Source organism: Augochlora pura, chromosome 7 (assembly GCF_028453695.1).
Source record: "Augochlora pura isolate Apur16 chromosome 7, APUR_v2.2.1, whole genome shotgun sequence".
NCBI lineage: Eukaryota > Metazoa > Arthropoda > Insecta > Hymenoptera > Halictidae > Augochlora > Augochlora pura.
This window is the reverse complement of record NC_135778.1, coordinates 6933668-6959108: the sequence shown is the minus strand read 5'-3', so window position 1 is coordinate 6959108 and position 25441 is coordinate 6933668. Positions and strand designations below refer to the sequence as shown.

The window sequence follows — 25441 nt, the reverse complement described above, 5'->3', positions numbered from 1 at the left end:
GTAGGAGAATAATACAATTTTGTTCCCTCTACGAGGAGGAATACCATTTCATGTGAATCAAATAAATGGCACAGAATTTTTCATAAAGTCGTAAAATACGACCTTGTATCAAATAAGTAGTATAACGTCGCTCTAATCAGACATGTTACCGAATGACTTTCCTGATTGGACATGTAGCTCAATTTCTGCTCAACTTTCGTTTATTAGTTAAAACTTGATGCTGACTTTTTGATGAGATTTCGCACAATAGTAGAGTTTATGAAACTGAATCTAATGGTACCTAGCTTTACCTTAATATTTAATTTGTTAGTAATAAAACAAAAAAGATAATGTATCGCGTTATATTCAAGCATATCAGAGAAATGTTCACAAATAAAAAGACACAAATTATTACGTCTACTTTTAAAAAAAGTATTGTGCTCAAAAAATGATTCAGGATCGTTCCTTGTCTAACAAGCAATATTATATTCTTAATAATTTATATCAATCCTGTGCATAGTACTTTGATGTCAATTGTTTTTATCGACGCCGTCTTTTAAAAAAGCTACAAATTGCACGAATTTACCTTCTTCAGCTTGCTGACAGTGCCAATTGTCATCGGACTATACCTAGGAATTGTTTCAGCTGCGTCGTCTTTTGCAGCCGCAGACGCGCGGTAGGCCGCCTATTTCAGAAAATTTATGGATTCTCCGGGTCGTTTCCGGTAGAAAGTGTAACGATGCTTCTGGAACTTGCGTTACGTAACTTTTACGACGTAGGCGTTACACAGGCAGGAATCCTTAATTTCCATTGGTCCGAACATACTCTCGCGCGAGCTCGTTGCCCAACAGGATTATTGGAAGGTGTTTGTTCGTTCTTGACAAAGGCAGCGCAAGTCAAGACGGGGTAGAATGAAATTGGCTGTCGCGAGGTTGAAATTCAGTTGAATGACGTATTGTAAATTTCATTCGGAATCATACTTGATATCGCATATTTTGTTGACTATTACCCGTGACCCGTTCAGAGCGGAGTAAAATGTTCATACATTATTTCTATGTCTATATATAGTATTCGTATTGTCTAAATGCCATTCATATTATAAATCATATAAAAATCGTGATAGATTAAAATTTTCATAAATACCAGAAATTTCACAAAGTGGATTAACATTTAACCCTTTGCACTCGAAGCCATTTCAACTGCAAATCTAAAATAATTTTTCAAACTTTTAGTGTTTTCATTTTATATAACAATATTTATTTTAATCATGTGAAATTGAGTGTTATAACTCACATAACAGTTACACCTTTAACAATATTTAAAACTAAGCTTTGGCGCTATTTATAAAAAATAAAATTGGAACGTGTTACAACGATTTCAATGGCGCCGAAGAGTCGCCATTCGAGTGCAAAGCGTGAAAGGTTAATAACGCGCGTTGACAGTATTTCCTAACAATCGTAAAGTTCGTGTCTAGTATCTCGCTAGTTGTAATGCAATAATGCAAAGCGAGTGTTGCGCGACTTTAGCATATAGTCGCAATTTCCTCGAGCTTAATACTCTTCAACTCTGTAATTTTTCTGTCGCTGTAAACAGGCGGGAGAAGGACGGCGAAAGAAGACCGGATCGTTGAACGCATCTCTATCAGCGGAGTTCCGAGATTGCTATTTCGCAGGAATTAAAATCCTTGGGAAATGGAATGGCAATCAAAGAACTTTTATCGACGCGGGTCAAGTTCGTATAATTGTCTGGCAATCCCGTGGGAGAATTTTACAAGCGCCGCGGAGTTTACGCGCCGGGCAAAAAACAAAAATAAAGCATCGAGCCATTCTGAGCGGAAATAAAACGCAAATCGAATACAATGTGCATACACGAGCGTGAGAGTGTGGACATTTACTATATTTAATGAGTAAATTATATATATAATTTGGATGAATGCTAGGAGAATTTTGTTAGTATAAAAAAAAGTATAATTGTGCAGTTTTGCGCAATGGAGGATTGCACACTTCATCGGTGACTTAGTCGACTTTATGTCAGACCTGCTAGCTTTCATCACTTCCGCCGAGATTTTCAGCTACCTACGCCACTGCGCACTACGTGTCTGATTCACTTATTTTCCATTATTGTCACTAACCAATCAGTTTGTGGCTTTTCCTTTTCGAAAAATATAAAAGCCAGAAACAATTTGCTTTGTCTGTACAATTTGTTTCTGCTAATCTGTCTTAAGTGGTCTAACCTAGTCCCTGTTAGCTAGTATCTCTTAACTAGTCAGTCTTAGTTACTCAGTCTTAGCTGGTCCGTCTTACGTAGTCAATCTTAGCTAGTCCGTCTTAGTCCGATTTACTTAGACTGCCTCAGCCGTTCATATTTAATTAGACAAACAGTAGTACTAAGGAATTTGATTTGCGGTATTTTGACATCGGGAGCTCACGCGAGTCATATACATTATTGAGGAAATATTAAGGATGTTATCAATAAAATCTATTCTCTACGGTAAATATATTCCCCATACATTCTCTACATAGTACAAAAAGGAATACAAATATCCCGATAATATTCGTGAATGGTCTCACAATTTTTTTTTCGGATAACCATCTCAATTAAGGAATTGTCCACATACTTAGTCGCGCTCGTGACGGTAGATACGATATATAATTCGATTCGTCGTTGCGATTAAATCCCTTTTGACAGCGTCCGTCTATGCGAGTTGGTGGGCGAGCGGCGCGCGCGGCGCGGTGCGCAATGCCGATGCACCACTCGCCGATATAGATAACATAGTATTAATTCGGTGACCTAGATCGGTGAGCGATGTCGGCGGACACGGATTATCCCCGGCAGATCAGTTAAACCACTTTATTTCCAGTTTATTACGTTAAAATCTGCGACACGTTCGTTTGAACTTCGCCGGATCGGCCGCTTTTTTTTTTCCGGACGATTGAACTTAACGAGCAAAAAGTAACCCGTTGCGCGCCGCGGCGCGCATCCGCGCGTCGTCGCCCCCCCCCCCTTTTCCGACCTGTCACTTTTGCCCCGACAATTTTACAGCGACGAATTTTTCTTTCGATCGGCGCACGACCTGATCGGCTTTTCAACAGCCGTAACCTGTGAAAATGAAAAAAACACTGCTATCATTTCGCCCCCTGCAGCGACGACGCAGAGTGCCGCACGGGTTTTTTTTTCGACGCTGCAGAGAGTACGAACTTGCTCTCGCGCGTCGCATTCGGCCGAATCGGTGTGTACAAATCGTCGTCGGGATGTTATTTCTTTTTTTTCCCATGGAATTTCGCGATACCTGCTAAAACATTGAAACTGCAGAACAGATCGAGATAATTCCGAACTTTCTATTTTTAAAAACTGCCGGAGCTTCGACTGTGCTAATCTGGAAAATTGTTGGACACGCGAACTTATTTATACATGCGCTACATTTATTGCTCGCAAGCTTAGGAAATATCGGTAAAACTTCGCTACATCCCAAACTATATTTTAACATTATTTTCACACAATATTTATTATCAAGTTACAAATATTATTTTAGTTACTGTATAATAGGCTAGACTTTTTTTTAAATTCAACTCATTTAATTCAGTTGTATAAAAGTTAACCCTTCGCACTCGAGCGGCGACTCTGAGGCGCTATGAAAAATTGTTGTATCACGTTTCAAAATTATTTAAACATTCTAATGACATTATAATATTGTAATAAATGCTGTAAGTACATCATATAAAATACGATAAGTTACTTCAAACGAAAACGCTATAGGTCAGAGGGACTATTTTAAATTTCGAATTAAAATCGCTCCGAGTGTAAAGGGTTAGATCTTTTTTCCAAGTAGTATTGAGAATATGGTCGCTACTGTATACATATATCCGACGCTCGCGTTATCGCGCGATCCCGGCAAGAAATTAAAAAGAAGTTTCGCAAGTCCCGTTCGAATTGGCGCATTTGTTCCAACTCCAAGGAAGAGCGTATGCTCGCGACGGAATATATTATATAACCACCGTTACGCGAACCTTCTTTCCCACAGAATCCTTTCCTTTCTGCGATTCGCGATCGCATTACACGGATCTGGAACCTTTCCAACGGAGCAAGTTCGTGATTTTTAGACTGAAAATTGAGGCGAAAAGCGTATGCAAAGTGTGTCTGGATTTTTCTGAAATTCTTCGTCCGCTTTCATGTTGGATGATGCTATCTTCCACTTATCATCTAGAGCTGATCTATTCCTTCATTTAGATCTCTCGGCTCGGTTTTATGCGCTTTCCTCGAAGAAACTTCAAACCATAGCCGGGCCAATAATTTAAATTAAACATCTGATATAACCTATCTTATTGACAACAGTTTATGCTTTTTAGAAATTTGTGATGTACAGTTTGGTCTGGGAAAATAGCAATTATAATTTTCGACCTGTGATGTATCTGAAGTAATATAATGTTTCGAAGTTGTTATGCGAAAGGATATTTCATAGCTACTTTTTAATGTAACACAATTATTTAGAAGCTTACAAAAGCAGATCTTCCCTTTGTAAGTAATTTATACGATAGGTTTACTGGGTGTTCCAAAAGTTACTCAAAATTGAAAAATTTCGAGTTTTTGAAATAATTTCAAGTAACTTTTTCTTTAACGCAAATGCATTCGACGGCATCGTTTATGAATTATTAACGTGAATCAATGATTAATGAGAAGTGAGATCAAATCGCTCCGGCCGCCTTGTAAATTTTGGGACACTCTGTAGATATTTCTTGATCAAGAGAATTTTTCGTATCCACTATTATGCTTAAATTGTTTTTATTAGACGACCACATACGATAAGTTAAGCTTACGTTAAATATTATCTTAGGTAAGTTCACATTTCGAGGATTAAACAAATTAGTTGTTTTATCGAAAGATATTTTAGCATTCATGTTGCCATCGTAACCGGTGTGTTAAACTCCTCGTTTAATCGAGCTCTCAGAACCACTTCATTAATATTTAAAGTCTCCTAATTCATACATTTAAATTAATTTATTCTCCCTCGCAATATTTCATTACCATTCACTCGTTGCGCAATCTAAAGTCTGAACCAGCAATTATGAAGATTCCTAAAGCCGAAGTAATTTATTTAAGGACATGAAATCTAAAATATTTTCATTACGTCTTTTTAAATTAAATTTAATTTGACACGCTTAATACGTGTATGCAAAAATCGATGTGCGAACGTTAACGTAATATAAGATTCTGTAAAATGTATGTGGAAAGACTAATAAATAAACAAAAATTTATAATCAGTGGATAGTAATATTTCAATGATTGATATCATACAATAAAAATTATATTTCACTAAACGCATCGAGCAATAGAGATTATCAATTTATAAATACGCCTAAGTGTAGCCCTCTCCTTCTGTCGCGCCTCGAAGCAAAATAGTGTTCAGCTTGCTGACTTAACCTAATTGCACGCGTTGCAAATTCCTGCGTTTGTCTTTCATTGGCCATTGTTTTCCGTTAATAACTGATAAACAAGTCCGCGGATCGCATTTCCGCTAAGGAAAAAGTTACTTCAAATGACCTCAGGATCCGCTCATTTCCCAGAGCTACAATAATTTTCATACCCTTGTAACCGGGCTGGTTACATATTGTTTCTAGGCGGGCGGAACGCCGATGAGTAGTGCGCGCGTGTGTGTGTGTGACGGACAACGCGTGATCTCCCTTCTCCAGCGCCGAAGATGCGTGCGCATCGATCCCCACTCGATTGCGATCGAGGGAGGTCGATGCGAGAACAGATTTCGGCGCTCTGCCTTTGGAAGCGATAGAAGTCAAGTCGAGAGATCTTCAGCCGTGCGAGAAACCGTGTAATTAGCGGGTCAAACCGACCAGACGAGACAAGTCAAACCAGATAGTTGTCAGGTTATGATCTTCGTTCTTTAAAATAGCGTTGTTGCTTCCAGACGCGGAGATGCGTGCTCTGCACGCACCGAGTCCATTGGCTGTAATTTTAGTGTAAAAGTTGTACGCCCCGCAAGCATAACAGCGACGTATCGCGTAAACACCGCGCCGCATCGAAGTACCGTCCTTGTCGTAAACATGTAAGCACCATTCTCCCGCGGATGACTCGAATTTCGCCGTGACGTCAGCATTCCGCGTGCTTTCATTTTTTTCAATAAAAGAACTATTTATACAAATCCGACCCATTAGCTAACCCGAGGCAGAAGATCTTTGCGTAAAGCGACACAAACCTTAACTGACAAGCTGACGCGAACGTTAACCGGGCGTGTCGGTCAATTTAAATTAATGTAACTTTTTCCTCGCGTAAAAATTAGACCCGATTACACCCTGTATATTAACATACCCTATATATTCTTATTTAATCGAAACGTTGTAGTTCGAAACAGACATTCATTACAGCCCGTATGTCGAATTAACTATCGGCAAAAGTTTCCTTTGCCACAAGCGTAATTTTATAAAATAACTTTTCTCCACGTTTAGCATGCGATTGTCCCTCGGCGACGACGTAGGATTTCTTCATAGCATGAAGCATAAAATTTTAGTCGATGCAAGGGGATTAACCGATCGTTAAGTAAAGCTGTCCCGTTTTTGCCCATGTAACGTGCAATTTTAATGATCGGTTGTGGAGAAAGCCGCATTAGCGATAATTCTGATGAAATTGTGGACGAAGGACGCGAATAATAGACGGATGCTGTCGGTGCCTCCTTCTAGCTTTGTTTCGCCGATACTTTCCGAAACGAGCACACCGGTGAATAATGAAACACCGTGGTCCCGATACGCCTTATCGAGCAAAATTGAAAAATATCTAATAAAAAGCATACAGGATACAACGCTCTTTGTTCAACGATAGATCTGTTTCGCAAGCCCCCGGTATACCGGCTGATTTAATATCTCCTGCCATCGGCACGCGAATTTATCGGCCCGTCAGAGTGTGAAATTTTCGTGATAACAGTTCAAGTGCTAGTAATTTAAACTACGAGTAGTAAAATTGATTAATTAACCCCCTGCACTATGATAACGAGTCAGATTCGTGACACAGATTTCGTGCGAGATCTACTAAATACGAACATTATTAATTTCTTCTACGTCGACATAAAGATAAATTCTTCTCTTATCAAAGTTTAGAAATAAAAATGGATAAAGACTGTGGCGACTAACATTTTTGAGAAGAATGAGATATCACGTAATTCATGCTTAATGTAATGTAAATTTTGTATGTATAACTAGTTCGTGTTTAATTTCTTAAAAAATTCCCATGTTTTGTACAATATAAAATTGGTCGGTAAATGAAATTGCATAATCATCGATTATGAAAGTGGTGTAAGTCCAATTGTCTAATTTTGAAAGTGGTGTAAGTCCATTTACAGCCCGTAAGTATACAACAGTTTAGTAAAATACGCCTAAAACAAATTTATATAACCAAATTACATATATTGATAAAACAGTAGAAACATTGCCAGACTTCATATAACTTGAATAAATTATTTAATTAACATATATGGTAACCTTTAATTTTCTCGAAACAGGAGAAAATGAACTTGCACCACTTTCAAAATAAACGGTCCTATTATTAAAAATATTAAGGACAAATAAGTGCTAATAAACGCAGCGCGAAAGGAATAGTAGTGCGAAGGGTTAACAACATATTGTTTCGAGCGTGATCGTATTTTCTTGTCTGGAATCGGAGCTCACGTGGCAGAGATTGCAATTCCTGATGCCCGCTCGGAAAAATCTGCACGCGTTTTCGTTTCTATAAACCATTTCAGGGACATCTCCTGCAGCCGTTTTGGCAAGACCGTGGGCGAACGACGGAATTTAATGAACGTGACCGGATCTTATCGGGAATGAAACTCTGTGAACGAGAAACATCTCGTTGAAACGCTTGGCACACACTTCGATTACATAAGCACGATCAATTTGAATGGAAAACATGATTCTTATTGCTTCCATTCTTTTTCCCCTGGCCGGATAACTTATGCTCTCATCCTGATAGCTTCTCAGACAATGGGAACGTAGTCATTACTGTTATGAAATATTCTTTGGAAGCGGAGACGGTCTTCCGATATTGTATAATGGCGGCAATATTTGAATTCGAATCCGCGTGTTCCGTCCTGGGCATAGGGCCCCAATGACGATCTTCAAACAAGGAAGACCAATTTACAGTTTATGATGCTAGCAATGGTAAAAGGCTATTTTTGAGGAACCGAACCATCGAGTAATTTTAATATTTCGCGCGACGCATGGTAATCGGTTTACAATCTCTTGTTCGCGGACTCAATAGCGAACGCTGACTTCATAAACCTTGGGGATTTTCAAAGGGCTCCGCGGACAGAGGCCTGAAGGCCCAAGGCATGCTCGCGACCGTTCCGCGACCGGCTATTTTTACGGTACAATCAGACCTGGAGGAAATCCCTGCCAAACGTAACTAAAACACCCCCTACCACAGAGTTCCTTCCTATCCCTACCTCAGACATATTTCCATCTCTCCCAAATTTCACCTGCGTATTGGTTCGACTTTCATGCGAGATGGAAGCGCACCGAGTAATTTACCTTCCGTAACAGAATCGTGTAGCTAGATGAAACCATCCGACACACAAAGACAATTTTTACTGTCGCAATTTCTCTGTCCCAGCTTAAAAGCGTATAGAAAAAGTTTTATATATCAATTAATAATCAACATTTTTTGTTATATTCATCTAACACATGATTCAAGGTGAGGTATCGATTCGTATAAAAAAAACCTTCTTTTCGATATGTTTTTAATTCGAGGACAGAAACCGGGACAATTACCGCATATGTTACGTTTTCGTCGCGGAGTGTAAAAATGGTTTCGGCACACCCGGTACACACAATAAGATTTTTCATCGTTACGGGATCATGAATCGAAGGACTCAACGGATGCTTGGATTTGTTACAGAGGCGCCTCGGGGGACGTATCTGCTGATAGATGGGCGTAGGTTGGATCCAGGAAACCAGTTTGTGCCAGTGAAAGAGGGTTCCGAGTTGACGTTGGAGTGCGCCGCCGAGGGTGGGAACCCGCCGCCTGTTTTAGCATGGGGAATGACTCTGTCTCAAGCCACTTTGGACGGTCCGGAGCAACCGCCGGACAATCTGACCGTGTTGCCCTCGGCATCTGGCAGGCACAGCGGAGCTCACCTTAAGGTCCTGAGAGGTCACCACAACGCCACCATCGTGTGTGTCGCGCGGCACGTCAGGCTGACGATGCCTATGAACGCGAGCATCCTTCTCGACGTCCAATGTGAGTAACCGCTCTCTCATTTTCACTAATTCGTACAGTCCGCCATGCTAAACCGCTGACAGACTATTATCTCTTAATCCCCGGTCTTCTCTACGTGTAACCGTTGGATATCATTGATTAGTGGTTTGCTTGAAATTTTCCCAATTGAACTGGGTAACCGTCGAAGCGAGGTAATATCTCGCTTTTCGCTTGATTTCGATGGTCGTATGTTATCGGTTGAAAAACGTGTCTCGGTTCGCATAAAAGAGGATTTCATAAAATAGTGACTTCTGATGGAAATATATTGAAAAATATCTTCATGGCGAGGAACTAGATCAAATCAAATGGAAGTCTATAGCGTATTTAATTATTGGAACGTCTTTTTAAAATTATTCCAGTCAAGCGATCAGAAATGATCCGCTTAAAATATATAAAATATTAAATCTAAGTAAATTTGATTAATAAAACCGAAATTAGCTTTTCTATATATGTGTCCGAATATATAATAAGTTTGAATGACGTAATATTTTACATTGCGAATTCATGGCTTAGACTATAATGTAATTGGGCATAGTTAAAAAATTATTTACTAATTCTCACATTCGTGTCAAATATTTTAGCGTTTGTTGGGACGACTATATCGATGTTTTATTGATATTTTATTTTGTAAACTCTTTTCTGTGTTCTCCTATTCCGTGGGAATCATTGTTTTTACTTCACATTTAATTCTTCAGTTACTTGGTATATTGTTTCCTGAAAAACCTGTGGAATTAGAAACCCCTTTAAAAAAACAATGCAAATTAAAGGATACGTGAATAGTTTTAGATTTGAGAATTTGATATGAACACTAAACTATATTTAAGCAAAACGTATAGAAATCCTGAATAAATATCATTAGTTGTTCTTGTAAATATCTTTTTATTTCATATCAGCTTTTAACTATTATTGTTATAAACGTCCAATACAGAAAACTTATTTTTCTTCCTCCCATTGCAAATATGCATACATCATTAACATACTTGAGTTGACCTCAAAATTTCATAAATGATCACTTCTTAAACATATTCAAATTAAAATCTGGACGTGATACGAAAATTGCTCTTTGATCTTTAAATCGTGCAAGAAAAGAATTTTAAAGTATTACGTACAGCTACTCGAAAGATTTCTATACACTTAAATTGCACTGTTCGCGCAATAAAATCTGCATCAATTACACGAGTTAGAAATCATCTATATGAATTTCAGCATAGAGCATTTATAATTACCTCGCGAGTCGAGGTGACGCGTACAATCTCTTGGAACAATTATGAGTATTACTGCGTATAATTGCGCTTAAAAACTAAAGTTTAATTCTCGCATTTCTCGGGTGATTAACATGGAAATAGTACGTCGTCTTGAATAAGTTTAACAGCCCATTCGAAACAGCATCCGACTGAAAACTTTTTCCGTGTCTACGCTAATCTAAAAGAATAATTGTCGGGTTTTTCGCATTAAAAATATGAAGCGAATAGAGGCGATTAAATATTGTCGTCTCTACTGAATTTTTAACCAAATATACAAAGGTATTTCACTGTGATGATTTTGTAAAACATTCGTGACCGTAATGACAAAATAAATATTAGTCCAAATGCCAACAATATACTAATATTTTAAAAAATATTTGCATTTGCATGAAGAACCGTTGTTTACTCATTATTATAAAGTATACTGTAATTTTTCCATTTACCTAGAAAAACACAGGGTTTCAGTGTTTGATTCGCTAACTGATACGAATTGTTAATTGTTAGACGTATTTGTCTCTTACTCTGAAGAAAATTGGAGACGTTTTGCAATAGTTGAAGCGCGACGACCTATTTCACGAAATCACAAATCTCTTTGACACAATGACTCGAATAGGAAGGTGCAAGTTTCGTGGCTTGCGAAGTGTGACTCCGTGGTCACGGTAGTTCAGAGTTTCTTGGGGGAAAAAGGGAAGAGGTCAAACAGCCGACAAGACAGGCAGTTGACGAAACAATTTACGGCGAAACGTCCTGTACTATACAATAGTCTTTGGCGTGATTATGGGACGTCAACGAGATAGTAACAATAACACCGAAACTATACGACGATAGCTTAAAACATGAAATTACCGCTGCGATAATGGTCATGATCAACCAAGTTTAACGACACGGTAGTAATTAACACTCGGGCGGCGAAGTTAGAGTCCATTTGGACCCAGAGCATAAACACCGTTATTTGATTATTTAGTTCGTGAGAATTAATTTAGATTTTCACATGTTCCATTAAGGTTCCTAGAAGAACTATCGTGTCCAGAAAAAGATTAATCAATGAAATTGAATTCTACGTGTTATCAATTATAATTTTTATCACGAAAATCTACCGTTCGAATATTAACACAGACGAAGACCATTTAAAAAATTCTTTATAATTTTTGCATAGCATGGTTAAAAATTGAGTCGAATTGCGAACACTTCGATTGAACTATTTTTCGTATTTAATTAAAATTGTCCGCATAATATTTTGCATGAAATGTGTACTCTAAATTCAAGAATAAGCTATTACTTCTAGTTTAGTATATTTCAAGTTATAACAAATATTGTTTTTTTTATATACAGCGTGTTGATACAATAGCGATAGGACGATGCTATTTTCCATCACAAAATATAGGTATATGAAAGACGCAAAAACAGATAGATTTAGTTTTAGCATAATAGCAGATGTGCATTTAAGTAGAAGCGTGCTTATTCTATATACCAAACTTCCAAAGTGAAAATTCGCGGAACCGAAATAAATTTCCAACAAAAGTCCGGGGAAATAATTCCTAGCAAACATGCATCGAAATAAACATAACGCTACGTAATCCGATAATGAACAGTAAACATAACAAATGTTGAAGCCGTGCCGTTGCTTCTGGCACACACACACACACACACATACACACCCACACCTGTGTTTATCCGTGCTCAGATAGCATCGGATGGTATCAAGCTCGCGGACAACAGTTCCGAGAGACTTACGAGCGTATTATTTGGTTGATGCCGCGGCTCGAAATTGCACTGGACACGGCCGAGATCTAATTTCCGTAGACTTCGCAGCCAGCACAATTTCCGTTGAAATATTAGCTAGAAGAAATCGCGATACAGGGGGGCACGGCGCAGGAGGACCGTGGCGAAAAAGCCGACGGAGGCGGTCGCGCGGAGCGTTTTAAAAATGGGCTTAATTCAAGTCGAGCAGCCGGGAAGTGTTATAATTCTGTGGATCGTTTTCCCCCGCCCTCGACGATGGCAACGGTCCGTTGGCGGAGAGAAGGGAGGGGAGGGCCGCCGGCGTTCGGGTGGGGGATGAATGAGCGGACGGGATTTCCGTGATATTAGAACTAGAATTGCCGGGAACGAATATTATCAGGTGGATCACGGGCGTCGGGCGAGAGCGGTCCATCGAAATTGAAATATAAATTTAATTACTTTCTAGTCGACCAGTTGCTCGCTTTGAACGGCCTCCGGACGATGCGCGGTGGCGTATATTTCATCGATTCAAACGGTCCAAATTATTTATGCTATTTGCTCGATCGGGAACAGGGTTTTATAAGAGTTTGTGACATAGCTAAACTAAACATAAATATGGTATGGAATATAGATACACAGAATAACTGTATACGTGTACAGTGAAATCTAATAAGAAACATACGTAATTAATATAATATTATAGTATAATATTTATATATTTATTATTGTATATATAGTATTATAATATATCGTATATTAATACCGTATATACAATATACTGTCCACGCAACGTATGCACCTCCTGTAATTTCCAAAATATGCAAAGGGCAACAAATTTTTTTAATACAAAAGTTGATGCGCAAAAATCACAGCCGGTACCATCGTGTAACAGAGGTTTGTTTTATTCGATGATTCGCGATCTGCCAACAATCTGGGGAAAATTTTAGAGGTTCTGGGAATTCGCTCTCCCTTTGTCCTTCTTTAGCGACGGCAAAGGACAACGCGTAATTTTCCTGAATATTCTAGGGTGCGCCATACCGTCCATTTTATTAGCAAAAGAGAAGTTTGACAATACAAGAATTAAGGTGAAACGCGAAATTTTACCCAAACGCAGCAAAAAGTCTTGTTTCAAAAACTGTTCATTTTTCTCATGATATATATGTATATGGTGTATACAATCTTAAATACTTATAAGACGTTAATTATTTATTAAACGAATGACTTATTTCATATTGTTATATATTTAACTAAATGTTGCATAATAAAATAAGTCTCTTAAAAAATGAATGCTTAAAACTTCTTTTTAAATATTCACCGATTATATTATGTATCGTTATATTCATTTTTCTTCAGTTTCAAAGTTTTGTGGTAAAAGCTTATGTAAAATTTCGTAAAGATCTGTTATAATTCCTTTTTCCGATTCATTTTTCGATGATCGTCCGTCGGCAACATCTCCGCGCATATTTCGTTCTATCAATGTTCTAGGCATGAACTTCCTATACAGTTTATCGATGACACTTTATTGCTATAGCGCGACAGTATCGCCACCCCTTTGTCGCCTTCCCGCGACTTTATTCTTTCCGTAAATTGTGAAAATAATAGTTTAGACCATCGGGGCCATCCAACTCGAAAGCTTTCCACCAGAAAAGATGGTCCCTTTCTCATTTTTTTATGTCACTGTACACGTTTCATTGCGAACTCTAATCTCGCTTGTTTATGGTCGATGGTTAGCGGTAGTATCTTTAGCATTTTACGACGTTTGAAATTGTTGGAACCTTTTATCATTCTTTCAACGGTCCTAATACTCGCTTTTAAACCGGCTTTTACTGCACTTTCCTATGCTATCAATGGAGAATTCGATGCATACTTTAATGCAATACATAACTTTTCTATGAAACTCCAAGTGGGTATATTAAATATTTAAATATTATGCAGAGTTGTCCAAACCGAGAGTTTTTATTTCAACGTTATTTCTCTTGTTATTAGTATCTTTATTTCAACGTGGAAGACACTTTTATGAGATCGAATAAAGTGCGGTACATTATACAAATGTCCGCGTTGACGTTTTTTTTACGTTTTCAACACGAAATAATTACTGTAATAAATGAAAAAGTAAGTAGGAAATTTTACGAAAGGAAACTATCGATTGTCCATCAAAATCGTGTAAATCAATAGCGGGAATATTTTTCTGCGAGGATTTTTGAAAATAAAAATTTAAATCCAGAATTCCAGAGTTCGCTTGTGTAAAAATGTACTGGAATTCATTCGCATTGTGAACTACTTTAAAGCCAATCAAAAAACATATTTTTCAAACGTAACATTCCTTCTTCATCTTTGGCACCAATTGGACAATTATTTATATTCGTCGCAATATTAGATGAACTCAGCAAAAAACTCTGAACGTTAAACGTACAATGCCGGTCGAAATAACCAATTTCACATTTTTTTATTTTCAAGTTGTTGAAATAAAACAGTTTCTTTAACAGGAAATGTTTGAATCAATATCTTTATAAAAATGATGGAAAGTCTAAGTGCATTCGGTCTTGAAATTCAAGACAGAGCATCGTAGCTCAGTCACTGTTAGTGCCCGGTAGATTTGATATTGTTCTCTCGCAAGAAGAAAGTAGCTTGTGTTTACCTTCCCCCCCCCCCCCCTCTTAGTAGCTGTTGCAGTGGGGCAATTAGTAAGAGGGGGAATGTAAACACACGGTGCCGCCTTCTTACGTCAGAACAATATCGAGGAGTTTCCTAGTAATATCTGTATGCCAGTTTTCAGCAAGGGAACTCATGTGTTTGTTTACTTTATTTTTGTGCGATTCGGCGTACTATACGATTTCTTCTTTGACTGAAAGAATTTTTCGGTTTTCCTGATGGTATCGTTTCTAATAAACCGTGACGCTTGTAAAACTTTTTAACTTCAATTCTTTTTGATTTTTTAATTATAGAGTATCGAACTTATTAATATTTGATTCGCAGTCATGCCCCAGATTTCAAGTTCTCATGTACAAATGGGTTTAATAATCTTTTTATAGAGTTGTAATTTATAGTTAATAGGTAAGGCAGTACATAATAGTATATGTTTCTTCTATTTCAAAATTAAGTCCAAGATATTTAACTCTATTTGATAGTAGTATTTTTAGATTTTGCTTTTTAATGTTGAGAGGTGTTGTTTTATTGAATATAAATATTATACATATATAGCTATGCATTTGTGTTAATTTTCATTTGATTTAATTCTGTCCAGATTTCTATCTTATGTGTGTGTATTTTTGCAACACAGTACTTGCGATTTTTATTTCTTTTTAAAGTGAAAAAAAATAGTCATATCTTTTACAAAAGTGTAAATATTCGTACAAAATTGAACACGAAATCTTGTTAACTGGTTTGCTCGGTGTTGAAAAATTCAGAAACTAAGCAGCAGCGAATACGATAATTCAAACATTTCTGCTATCTGCGGCGTGTTCGCAAAACGCAAGAGAATCTCTGTAAACTATTAGACCCAAAACGTTCTATCAGATTTAACCTGATTACGTTTTGGCATCATTGGAGTTCAGATGTTACGGACTCCGTGACTTCTTCTCCAACTACTGTCCTGATCAAATCGAAGCCGCTGAAACAACCGGGCCAAACTAGTTTCCCCACGTCTCGTAAAATCTACCCATTCCACGGTGAAAGGGTTCTCGACCGTCTTCTGACAGGGCGAACTAGGAAGATAACGAAGCCACGCAAGAAAGGAACAACATTAACCGTGCGCGGCAACGTCTTGCGGGCTTTAACGCGGGCGCTTTATTTTCTTTCGACCGACTTCCTACGTAAACCGAAAAACAACTCCCCGCGTGTTCTTGTTTCGAGGTATCGAAGCGTTCTACAACGGTCTAACTCGACTTGAAAATCACTGGTGATCCTTTCAAGGAATGTATAAGCTTCGCCACGCGGTTTCACCGTGCTAGGAATTTTAGAGATGGAATTTCGTTCTCCGTGGCCTCCGTGGATCGTTACTCGCGATTTTATCGATTCCCGTGAATTTTCCACGAATGTCGAACTTTAAAACGATTTGTCGGCTATGGCCGAATTCTGTATTTTGTTTCTTTGCGATTAGGTATGACAGTTTCCCTAGATTCAATATTTTAAAAATAACCACAAGTTAAGCATCTTCTTCGAACTCCCTTTTTAAAAGAAATTAACTGTGCGTTGTTGCCAATTAATATCATAATAACACGTGCAGGTTGATTACACAAAATAAAAGTTAAACAAATACTTATTATACTGGTACAGTTGTATCATATTTAATAAATGATGCTTTACGCCTTAAAATTAATGATAGACCAGATGAAAAACATTATTCTTTAAAATGGGACAATTATTTATACATTCTTTGATAGTAGTTTTAAAAAGACACAAACAATTATCCAGCCTATCTTAACAAAATTAATGAGACACATTTTATTTAGTTTTGTTTCAAGTAGCAGATCATATTAAGGTTGACTTTATATTTAAATTGTTCACTATAATCAAACCCCCATAATTTTAAAGGTTTCGTTTGATTTCATGATGCGGCTACATTTTTTAAATCCAAGCAAGTTCATGTAATTTTCATAAATGTTCAAAAATTTATTCATCGATATAAACGTTTGTTTTCTGTGTCTTCTTTCCACCGCTTTGTACAAGAAGGGCAAACAAAATCGAATAATAAATTATCGCAATGCTCTCCGATTCGCTGGCTCGTTCTACATGCACGATAAAAGCTCGCAATGAAAAACCTCTTTCTTTCGGGGCTGCAAAATGATAGAACCACTTTAATGCAATATATTCGTTATATGAAACATCGAAAGCATACAGCGTGATAGAACTATTGATTTTCGAAATATTTGCACTACGTCCAAGCTTCAAATAATAATACACGTAATATACATTTGCTACTTCTGTCGCATATTATGAAACTGTGATTATTATGCAAATATGTGAAAGCGAATGCGTTAATTATGAAAGGCAAGCTTATAATCTAGTCTGTGCTGTATGTTTCGGTAAACAAAGGGTTGCGTTAAAATTACGTGAAATATTACATACGCCGCGAGGTACTAGACAGTTTTAAAAATTTTGCATGTAAATGTGAAATTTATCAATTTCTTATATTAAAGCGATAGACAAGTGCTCACAATCCAAAGGATTCACTTTTGATTTAGATCACTAATAAGTGATCTATTCAATGTTTACTCATATTTACGTGTATGTTGTATAATATATATTCATACAGACTATTCTGTGCGCAGAAACTAATAATAGTGTTTAATAATTAAGAAACTGCAGTCTCGATGGAAGTATTAGTTACCTCGTCACGATTTTGAAAACTGTTTCCTCCTATAAATAATATGCAAAGACACACGAACGAAAAGATTGAAATATTTTCGTTGTTTATAAATATATAAAGAAATATTCCACGCAAAAGTTATACTAATCGGCGAGCTAAATGTAAGAAAAAATGATATGAATGAAAACCTTCGCGATTTTAAGAACATGATTCTTTTTTCGGTATAATATCGCATTTCCTTTCTTCATAGTTGTGGAGCATGGAAAATTAAAGGGGGCGATCAATCAACATGAATATTTATGATGTATTATAATGGAGAAGAATAATTTTTAAAAATAACGAATTTTCAAGTTCAATGAGGTACGTGACCTCGTTCTCCGATCGATTTAATATTCAGCACAGATTACTTTTTTAGCCAGTGCTACAATCCTAGGTTATCTTGAATAAAATTTAAAAATATTTTAGCGAAAAATAGAAAGAATGATTACTCTATCGTATAAAGTTAATCCTTTTGTGGTCTATAGTTACCTGTTTGCAATCGGAATTAATTCTTTCGCAAACCATTCACTTCAATGCAAACGAAATTTCCTCCTTTTTGAAAATTAAATTTATATGTTATTATTTTTAATTTAATTTATATTAAATTGATACATTGGATGTCATTTGATAGGTTATTTCTGAAGATTCATCATTATTAATCATGTGTAATAAAATTTGTACTATTTAAATGAAAAAAAGAAGTCAGTCAATTTTCGTCTGCGAAAGAGTTAATTGTATTTGTAAAAAGGCGGATTTGTTTGCAAAAGTATGAATAAAATCTAGAAAACGTTTTATTTCATTTGCGAAAAGGTGAATATGATCTACGAAAAGATTAGTTTCGCCTTTCGTTCGAACTATCAATCACCAATTTGTAGTATTCAACAGCATAGTCAGTGGCGGCCATCTTGTGACATTGTATGATAATATTATAAAATTAAACTATAAATTATTCCGCAGTAACTTAAAACTTGGCATTTTTGGAGAATGAGAAATTCTGTATTGGACTCTTAGGAAACGCGATTGACCACTTTCGAATCGCTGACTACGATCCTACCTCAGGTTACGCGACCTTAACCTTAAAGTGGTGCCTTAGGTCAAATCGACTCCTAACTACTCCTAGTGATAATATACGTCAGATTGACTACATATTACTACAATAGTAGTGACCTGACAGCAAATATTAGTGACTCGATAGCAAATTGACTCTGCATCAATAATGGCGACTTCAAATCAAATTGACTTTGCATCGCTAGTGGTACCACTACTGATATGGAATTAATTTGACGTCAAGGATACCGTTATTAATAGGTAGTCTGACGTGAAGTCACTACTATTGTAATGTTACGTAATCAATTTTCAGGGACAATCACAAACAACTTGCCGATGAGTAAAGAATATCAGAGGCGTGAATCGAATTTAGTTCAAGGGACCAGCGATGAAATTTCACAACGTTTAGAATGTCGACCTTCCTTCATCGGTTTACGGCTGTACAAGCTCATAGCGCAGTGTCTTCGTGAACCGAGTCCTTTCATTTCTCCCTATTCTTCTCCCCAGCACTGAAAACTCGCGACACGATCTCTCCCCCGACAAAGCGTATGATTGCGGATAATCGGCTCGCCGCCGTTTCTAAATCCCGCGAAGACTTCTTCCGTGAGCGTCTGGGGACGCAACGAGAGCCCATTGTACTTCGATGTTCCTTCGTCGCTCTTGATTCCTTCGCGCTTGTTCCTCACGGGCGTAGAGGAAACCGTGGTCACTTACAGGTTCGACGAACGGAAACCTCGCCCGGTCCACCAACGAACTGAGAAAAGAGCTGTATCGAGGCCAGCTGCGAAAAATGTAATACCTTGCACTCGGTATTTCCTGCGCGCCGTGTTTCCAGGCGGTCCCGCAACCTTCTAACGCGATAAAAAAATAATATCCTCCCGGAAAGTGTTGTTTCAGACTAGAGTGAATTTCTTGGCGAAGTAGTTCTTCTTCCTCTCGGAAAACATGTATCGGGTTATTGCGGAGACGGAAATAATTGTAGCCTCGATGGAATAAGCGATGAAAATAAGTCGAACGTCTTGGCGATTTGGTTTATTTTATCAATTTCTGCTAATAATTTTATCTGCAGAAAAGGAATAGTAAACACTTCTTAAAACGGAATAACTTTCGCCGAACTCGACCAAATGAATTGAATTTTTCACAGCCACCGAAGTGACGAATACGCCATTGACGACTGTGCGTGGATGAGAGATTCGTCATAATTGACTCTCAGCATCCGTCACTTTGGAAATAATTAAATCGATGCCAGATAGTTAAGTTTCGATACATATTGTTGCGAACTTCGTTACATCCGCCGCGACATTTCATTCCCAAGCAACGCTATTTACAAATGTACAAGAAGTCGTGTTTGTCGACGCAATGTCGAAGTCTAGTGGTCGTGCTTTTTAGTAACAATGACGCTCGCTCCCTTTCGGACGCCTTTCATTTGCGAGGTTGCGGAAAGGTGGAAGGAGAAGTGGCACGGGAAGTGGAAAGTGAAAATATAGAATGACATAAAATATAAAAATCATGATGCAGGAAATGGTTGGGTCTTGATGGCTGGAGGTTTAGGGTTCTGATTGCTCTATGACCTCAGGTGTGCTCCTCGCTGGGACGGTCGAGGAACCGGGACCGGGCCCGTAAAATGGTTGGACCATGTTGCGACCAGTTAACGACCGAAGACAATACTAAAAAGAACATTTTGACGATTTCCCAGTACTTACACCCATGTCAAGCTAAAAATCGCAACAATCCAAAATCCATCCTTAACCCCTTGCACTATAATAACGAATCCGACTTGTGATACAGATTTCATGCACGATCTATTAAATATGAATATTATTAATTTATGTAAAATCGAAAATTTAATTCTTCCGTTATCAAAATACAGAAACGAAAGTAAGTAAAGGATAACACTAGAAATGGTATTTGTCTAGTCTTATTAAAGAAAGTATTAAGTACGAATAAATGCTAATTAACACAGTGCGAAAGGAATCATAGCGCAAGCAGTGAACCAATGACGAAACAACCGAGGTGACTGCAGGCGGAATATGATGAGAGACAGACAGAAATCAGATTCACGACAACGCGGCAACGCCATCATCGACCATAGAACGCAGCCGCCATACCTGAAATCAGGAATCACTCTTGACATCGTATAATAAAGTGTAGATTAGACTCAGCGCCCTTTATTGTACAATCAAGTTTCTCAGCGTCACTTGGCGCATACTGAGAGCGGGCAACATCTATCATCGTGATGCCTTCGTATATTATACAATAGAAGCTGGCTGATATCGACGATGGAATGGCACGTGATTCCTGTAAATTTGCTCACGCTGGCATCTGCGAGAGAACATTTCCATCTAAACTGTAACGTCTTATCCAACTTTCTGAAGAAGCTCGTCTTCCAGCTTCGGCGTGCCAGAGATATATTCCAGTTCTCCTTTAACAAATCTGTATCGAGTATGCAAATAATCGCCTCCATTGACAGGCGTTCGTTCGAGTTTTACGAAACATTGTTCGCTTCTACTGCGGAGAGTTAATAAAACGTGGATTAACTCTTTGCACTCGAATGATGACTCTGAGGCGTCACTAAAATTGTTACAGCACATTCCAAAATAATTTTCATATTGTGAAAAATTAGATTTGAAAAGTTATTGAAAGTATAACTGCTGTTTTATTGTGCCGACTTCATATGCATAAAATACATTTTATCATATAAAATGGAAATGATATATGTCAGATAAGTTATTTTAGAGTTAGAACGGCTTCGAGTGCAAAGGGTTAATAATAAACATGAATTTAAATATGTACGTATGACAGCGTCTAAAAGGAAAGCCATGTTTGTACGAATACGATTGGTTAAAAAATCCACTATACAAGGCTGCGACAAAAGAATAAAATATGTTTTAATAGTTTTTAATCATTTTTATATAGTCTTCGCATAACGCTAATAATAATAATACTTGTTCTGTAACATTTATATGCATACAAATCTGCAATATTAATAACAGTTCGGTCTGGACAAGTTAAGTGAAAAAAATCATGCCGGCCATCGGAATTGGGCAAATACCACACTATAGGACTGAAAAATTATCGGCGAGCCGAAAACTTTCTCGCGTAGAGTTGCAGCCGCTAAGATGAACCCGCAGTGGAACGGCCGTTCAAGTTTTGCGCAGAGATCTGTTACGAGCGACAGTTGAACAGTACTCCCTTGTATCCGGCTGAAGAATTGGTCGGGCAACTTCAATCAGCCCATCGCGTCCTATAGTTCGGCGATCTTCGAGAAACATCCGAGAACTTTTCAAATACGGGCAATGGAGGGTTCTCGAATCGCCGGGTCCTCGTCTTCTATGAGGAAATAAGGACCCGCTGCGGATTTTTTAATTGAATCATTATTGCAGCAAATGCGGGATTATAACAAATAGCAGAGGAAGGTAATAACACTTGTCTGTAACGTCGATTCCTAGAGGAGACGGTGATATTACGTAAAAGAATCAGATTTAAGGAGGAGAATAACGAGATCTCGGAGAACTTAGGTATAATTGACATTGAGCGTGTATCTTGTCTTTCTCTGCTTGTTAAATAATATTGGGTTCTTTTTATACTTCAGTGCTAATTGGAAACGCGCAACTGATGTCAGTTACAATGCGAAAAATACGATATGATTTCTGAATACAAGTATTCATTTAGATTCAGATTAATAGTGACTCTCAAAAGTATTCGGACACTAAAATCCTTTAGGGTATATTAACCTCTTAGGCATAACGCGCCACTATAGTGACTTTCGTGAATGTTTCGTGCTTTATTCAATTGTTTTATTAATTATTGAAGTAAACGATTCAAATGTGTATATACAATACACCGAGGAAAGAATATATGTAATTAATACTATATAATATTTATACGAAAAAAATATATATCAAGAAAAATGGTAATTTAGTTATAGGTGACTAAGAGGTTAAAGTGAAACATATAAATTATTTATTTACGACCGATGTCTTAATTTTCGAATAAATGTCGATAATTTGTTTGTAGTATGTATCTTTTATATCGCAACTTACATGACTGAATTCACTTTATGGGAGTAAATAATTGTTTCTTTTCGTTTCTTTGGTTAGATTGATTTATCTGAAGACAAGCTTCGGTTATTTGAACGAAAAGTTACAGGTAGTCTAAGTAGTCAGCGAAATGGTATTATATAAACCTATTTGGTTATACGAACTATTTGTTTCCCGCCAATTTCATAGAAATGAAGTTCTACTGTGCACGAAAACCCATGAACCCGTGTCTAACGTAGTTTGCGCGTTTTTAAAGGGCATAAAGAGTAAAAAGGATGCAAAAAGCAAACGACGAAGAAAGTCGGATTAGAGATTTCAACGTACAGTTCTTATTGTCGAGACTTTCTGGTATAAGCTGTGCCCTGATGGAATTATCTTCTTATCTTTGCATGCATTGCTAGATATAAGTCCAATATGGAACTCTATCCAGTTAGCTTTTTAATTGTTCAACTGATCAATTGTGCTGTGGTTGTACTACACGTTTATAAAGAACAATAAAATTATTATAATATGCTGGATGGATGTGGATTTTACAAAACACTTATAATGCAGGATGATCATTTACTATACACGCGGGATCAGACTAACGTATGTGCAAAAGATCGGTATCCTTTGTTTTGGTTATGTGGGTAATTTAAACAAATTGAAAAGTCTTCTCGATTGATGTGTGATCTTCAGTGAACATGCTCTACTATATTAACCCTTTGCATTCGAGTGGCCCCTTTAAGGCGCCAATGAAAATTATTATATCATTGCGAAAATAACTTCAACATTATTAAAGACTCTTCTATTTAAAAGACAATTTATATGCATAAATTGTACTAAGTCATATAAAGCGGGAATAGAGATGGTCAAAATAGCTATTTTGTATCTAGACACGAACGAGATCTCCCCGTTTCAAATTAAGTCGTTCAACAACTAAACACAAAATTTTTTTGCGCGAATTAACATTGTAATTTCTTAATTTTATTATGATTTACACGGTGTACGAATATCGAAGAAGTAATCGAATTAAAGATCTCAGTAAAATACTGCTATTTTATATGAAATTTTCCCGGTTTTTTCGCGCGGTCGTCTAAGTGTTAAAAAGGAACAGGGTTAAATAAAACATCAACTAGCACATATTAGCATCGGCGCGTCTCTGACCCTCTGACGAAGCCAGCTGCAATGCTTGCAAAACATTGGACAAGTATTTCCGCCAGGACGGGGCTTGCACCCGAAAGTCTCGACAGCAAGAACCGTATAAGAGGGGTCGGAGAAATCAGAAATAGTGCGACTCGGCAGCACAAAGCGCGCGAGGCGCGGAATGCATAGAACGTGGGCGGAAGTGGGTCAAGCTTACGCGTCCGAGTCGCGTTGCGAGGGCGTTGAATATCGTTTAAAATGTGTGTTCGGTATCCGTTACGACGGAAAATTTTCTCCGTCCGGGTATCGGGAAGCGTTCTCGCGTTTTCCGTTTCTCGCGACATCCGGGGACACAGGTATCATCCGAATAAATTCATGGCGACAAAATCGTGGATGGCGAAGGGGGGATGGGACGGGAGAGAGAAGGAAACGAGAGAGTCGGCCCACCCGTAGAATTTTCGCTATCGGGGGAAATCGGCCGAGAAACACCCGCATCCCCTTCTCGAATCACCGAAGGTGTGCAACTCGTTCGTCTAGAAAATATGCATCTTCTAGGGCTTCGGCTTCGCTGAACGCGCGCCCGCATCATCTTTGCCGTAGCGAATATTCCTGGCCCCGGCGAAAAATACCATCCCGATACCCGAATTCCCCGCCCCCAATTGCTCGGAAACAATTTGTCGCGAGAAACACGCCGTTTCGGAACGTAAATCTCGATATATGTTAAGAGAACGAAATTATTCGCTCGCCGGGCGTGAAACTCGCGAGCTCTCCTGTCTCTCGTATTCACCGTTGCGATTGCATCACAATTGGAACAGTTTAACGCATCGTCTACGCCGTCTGTATGCTAAAAACGTGCGATTCTGTCTTCGAGCTGAAGCACAATTCGAGGCAATTACAACGCTCTAATTAGCCTTTTAATCTTCCTCTAAAGAGATTGAAAATCTTATTATTTATTTACTGTTTATTTTAATGCATGATTCGATAAGGTCTAAAATAAATGTACATAGTACGTAAGATATAATTATAATATGTTGAATAGCACGGATACTATATGCACAAACGTTATATGAAAGTTATACAAAAATTATATAAACTAGTATTCACACTCTTTAAAACGGAATAACATTTTTGTAATTGGCCCAAGCGATATAAATAACGAAAATTTAAGGAATGCATTTTGTAGACATATTGTAACATATTGTAATTTATACTAATGTGTGCATATTGTAATTTATACGAATGCTGAAATTTCATCGAAATCGGTATAGGATATCACAACCTTGGCATACGATATAAACAATTAAATCACACTGTATAATGAGAGATCACTTCATTGAAATAATTCTTTGGAACATACATGTCACAATACAACTTTTAGCTCGTTATCTTTGAAATTTTCATTAATGTTGGGCACGATACCGCGATGTAACAAAGATTTGCTTAGCCGTGGATTAATACAGGAAAGGCAATGCCATAATCAAGGAAAAGCCATACCAAACTTGCACGTGGACATCTAATAGAGGGAGCTGTATAATTTTACTGCAAATATTACTACACTGAAAGCACTCCACCTGATTGCACCCTATATCAGTACAGCAAAAAATCAGCTAAAGACAGAAATATAGCATAAAGCCAGACACATTTCAGAACCGCATAAGAGAGGAAGAATTAAAAGTTTGGTTTTG

The 25441-nt window shown here is 37.7% G+C and overlaps 1 protein-coding gene across 1 annotated transcript in view; it reads left to right on the top strand.

The window, feature by feature from the left end:
• Tei (irregular chiasm C-roughest protein teiresias) overlaps nucleotides 1–25441 on the top strand; it is a 421356-nt gene that overhangs the window by 176346 nt on the left and 219569 nt on the right. The window contains exon 5 of the mRNA XM_078187331.1: nucleotides 8872–9213. Coding sequence (XP_078043457.1) covers nucleotides 8872–9213 — 342 coding nt within the window. The remainder of the gene's footprint in view (nucleotides 1–8871; nucleotides 9214–25441) is intronic.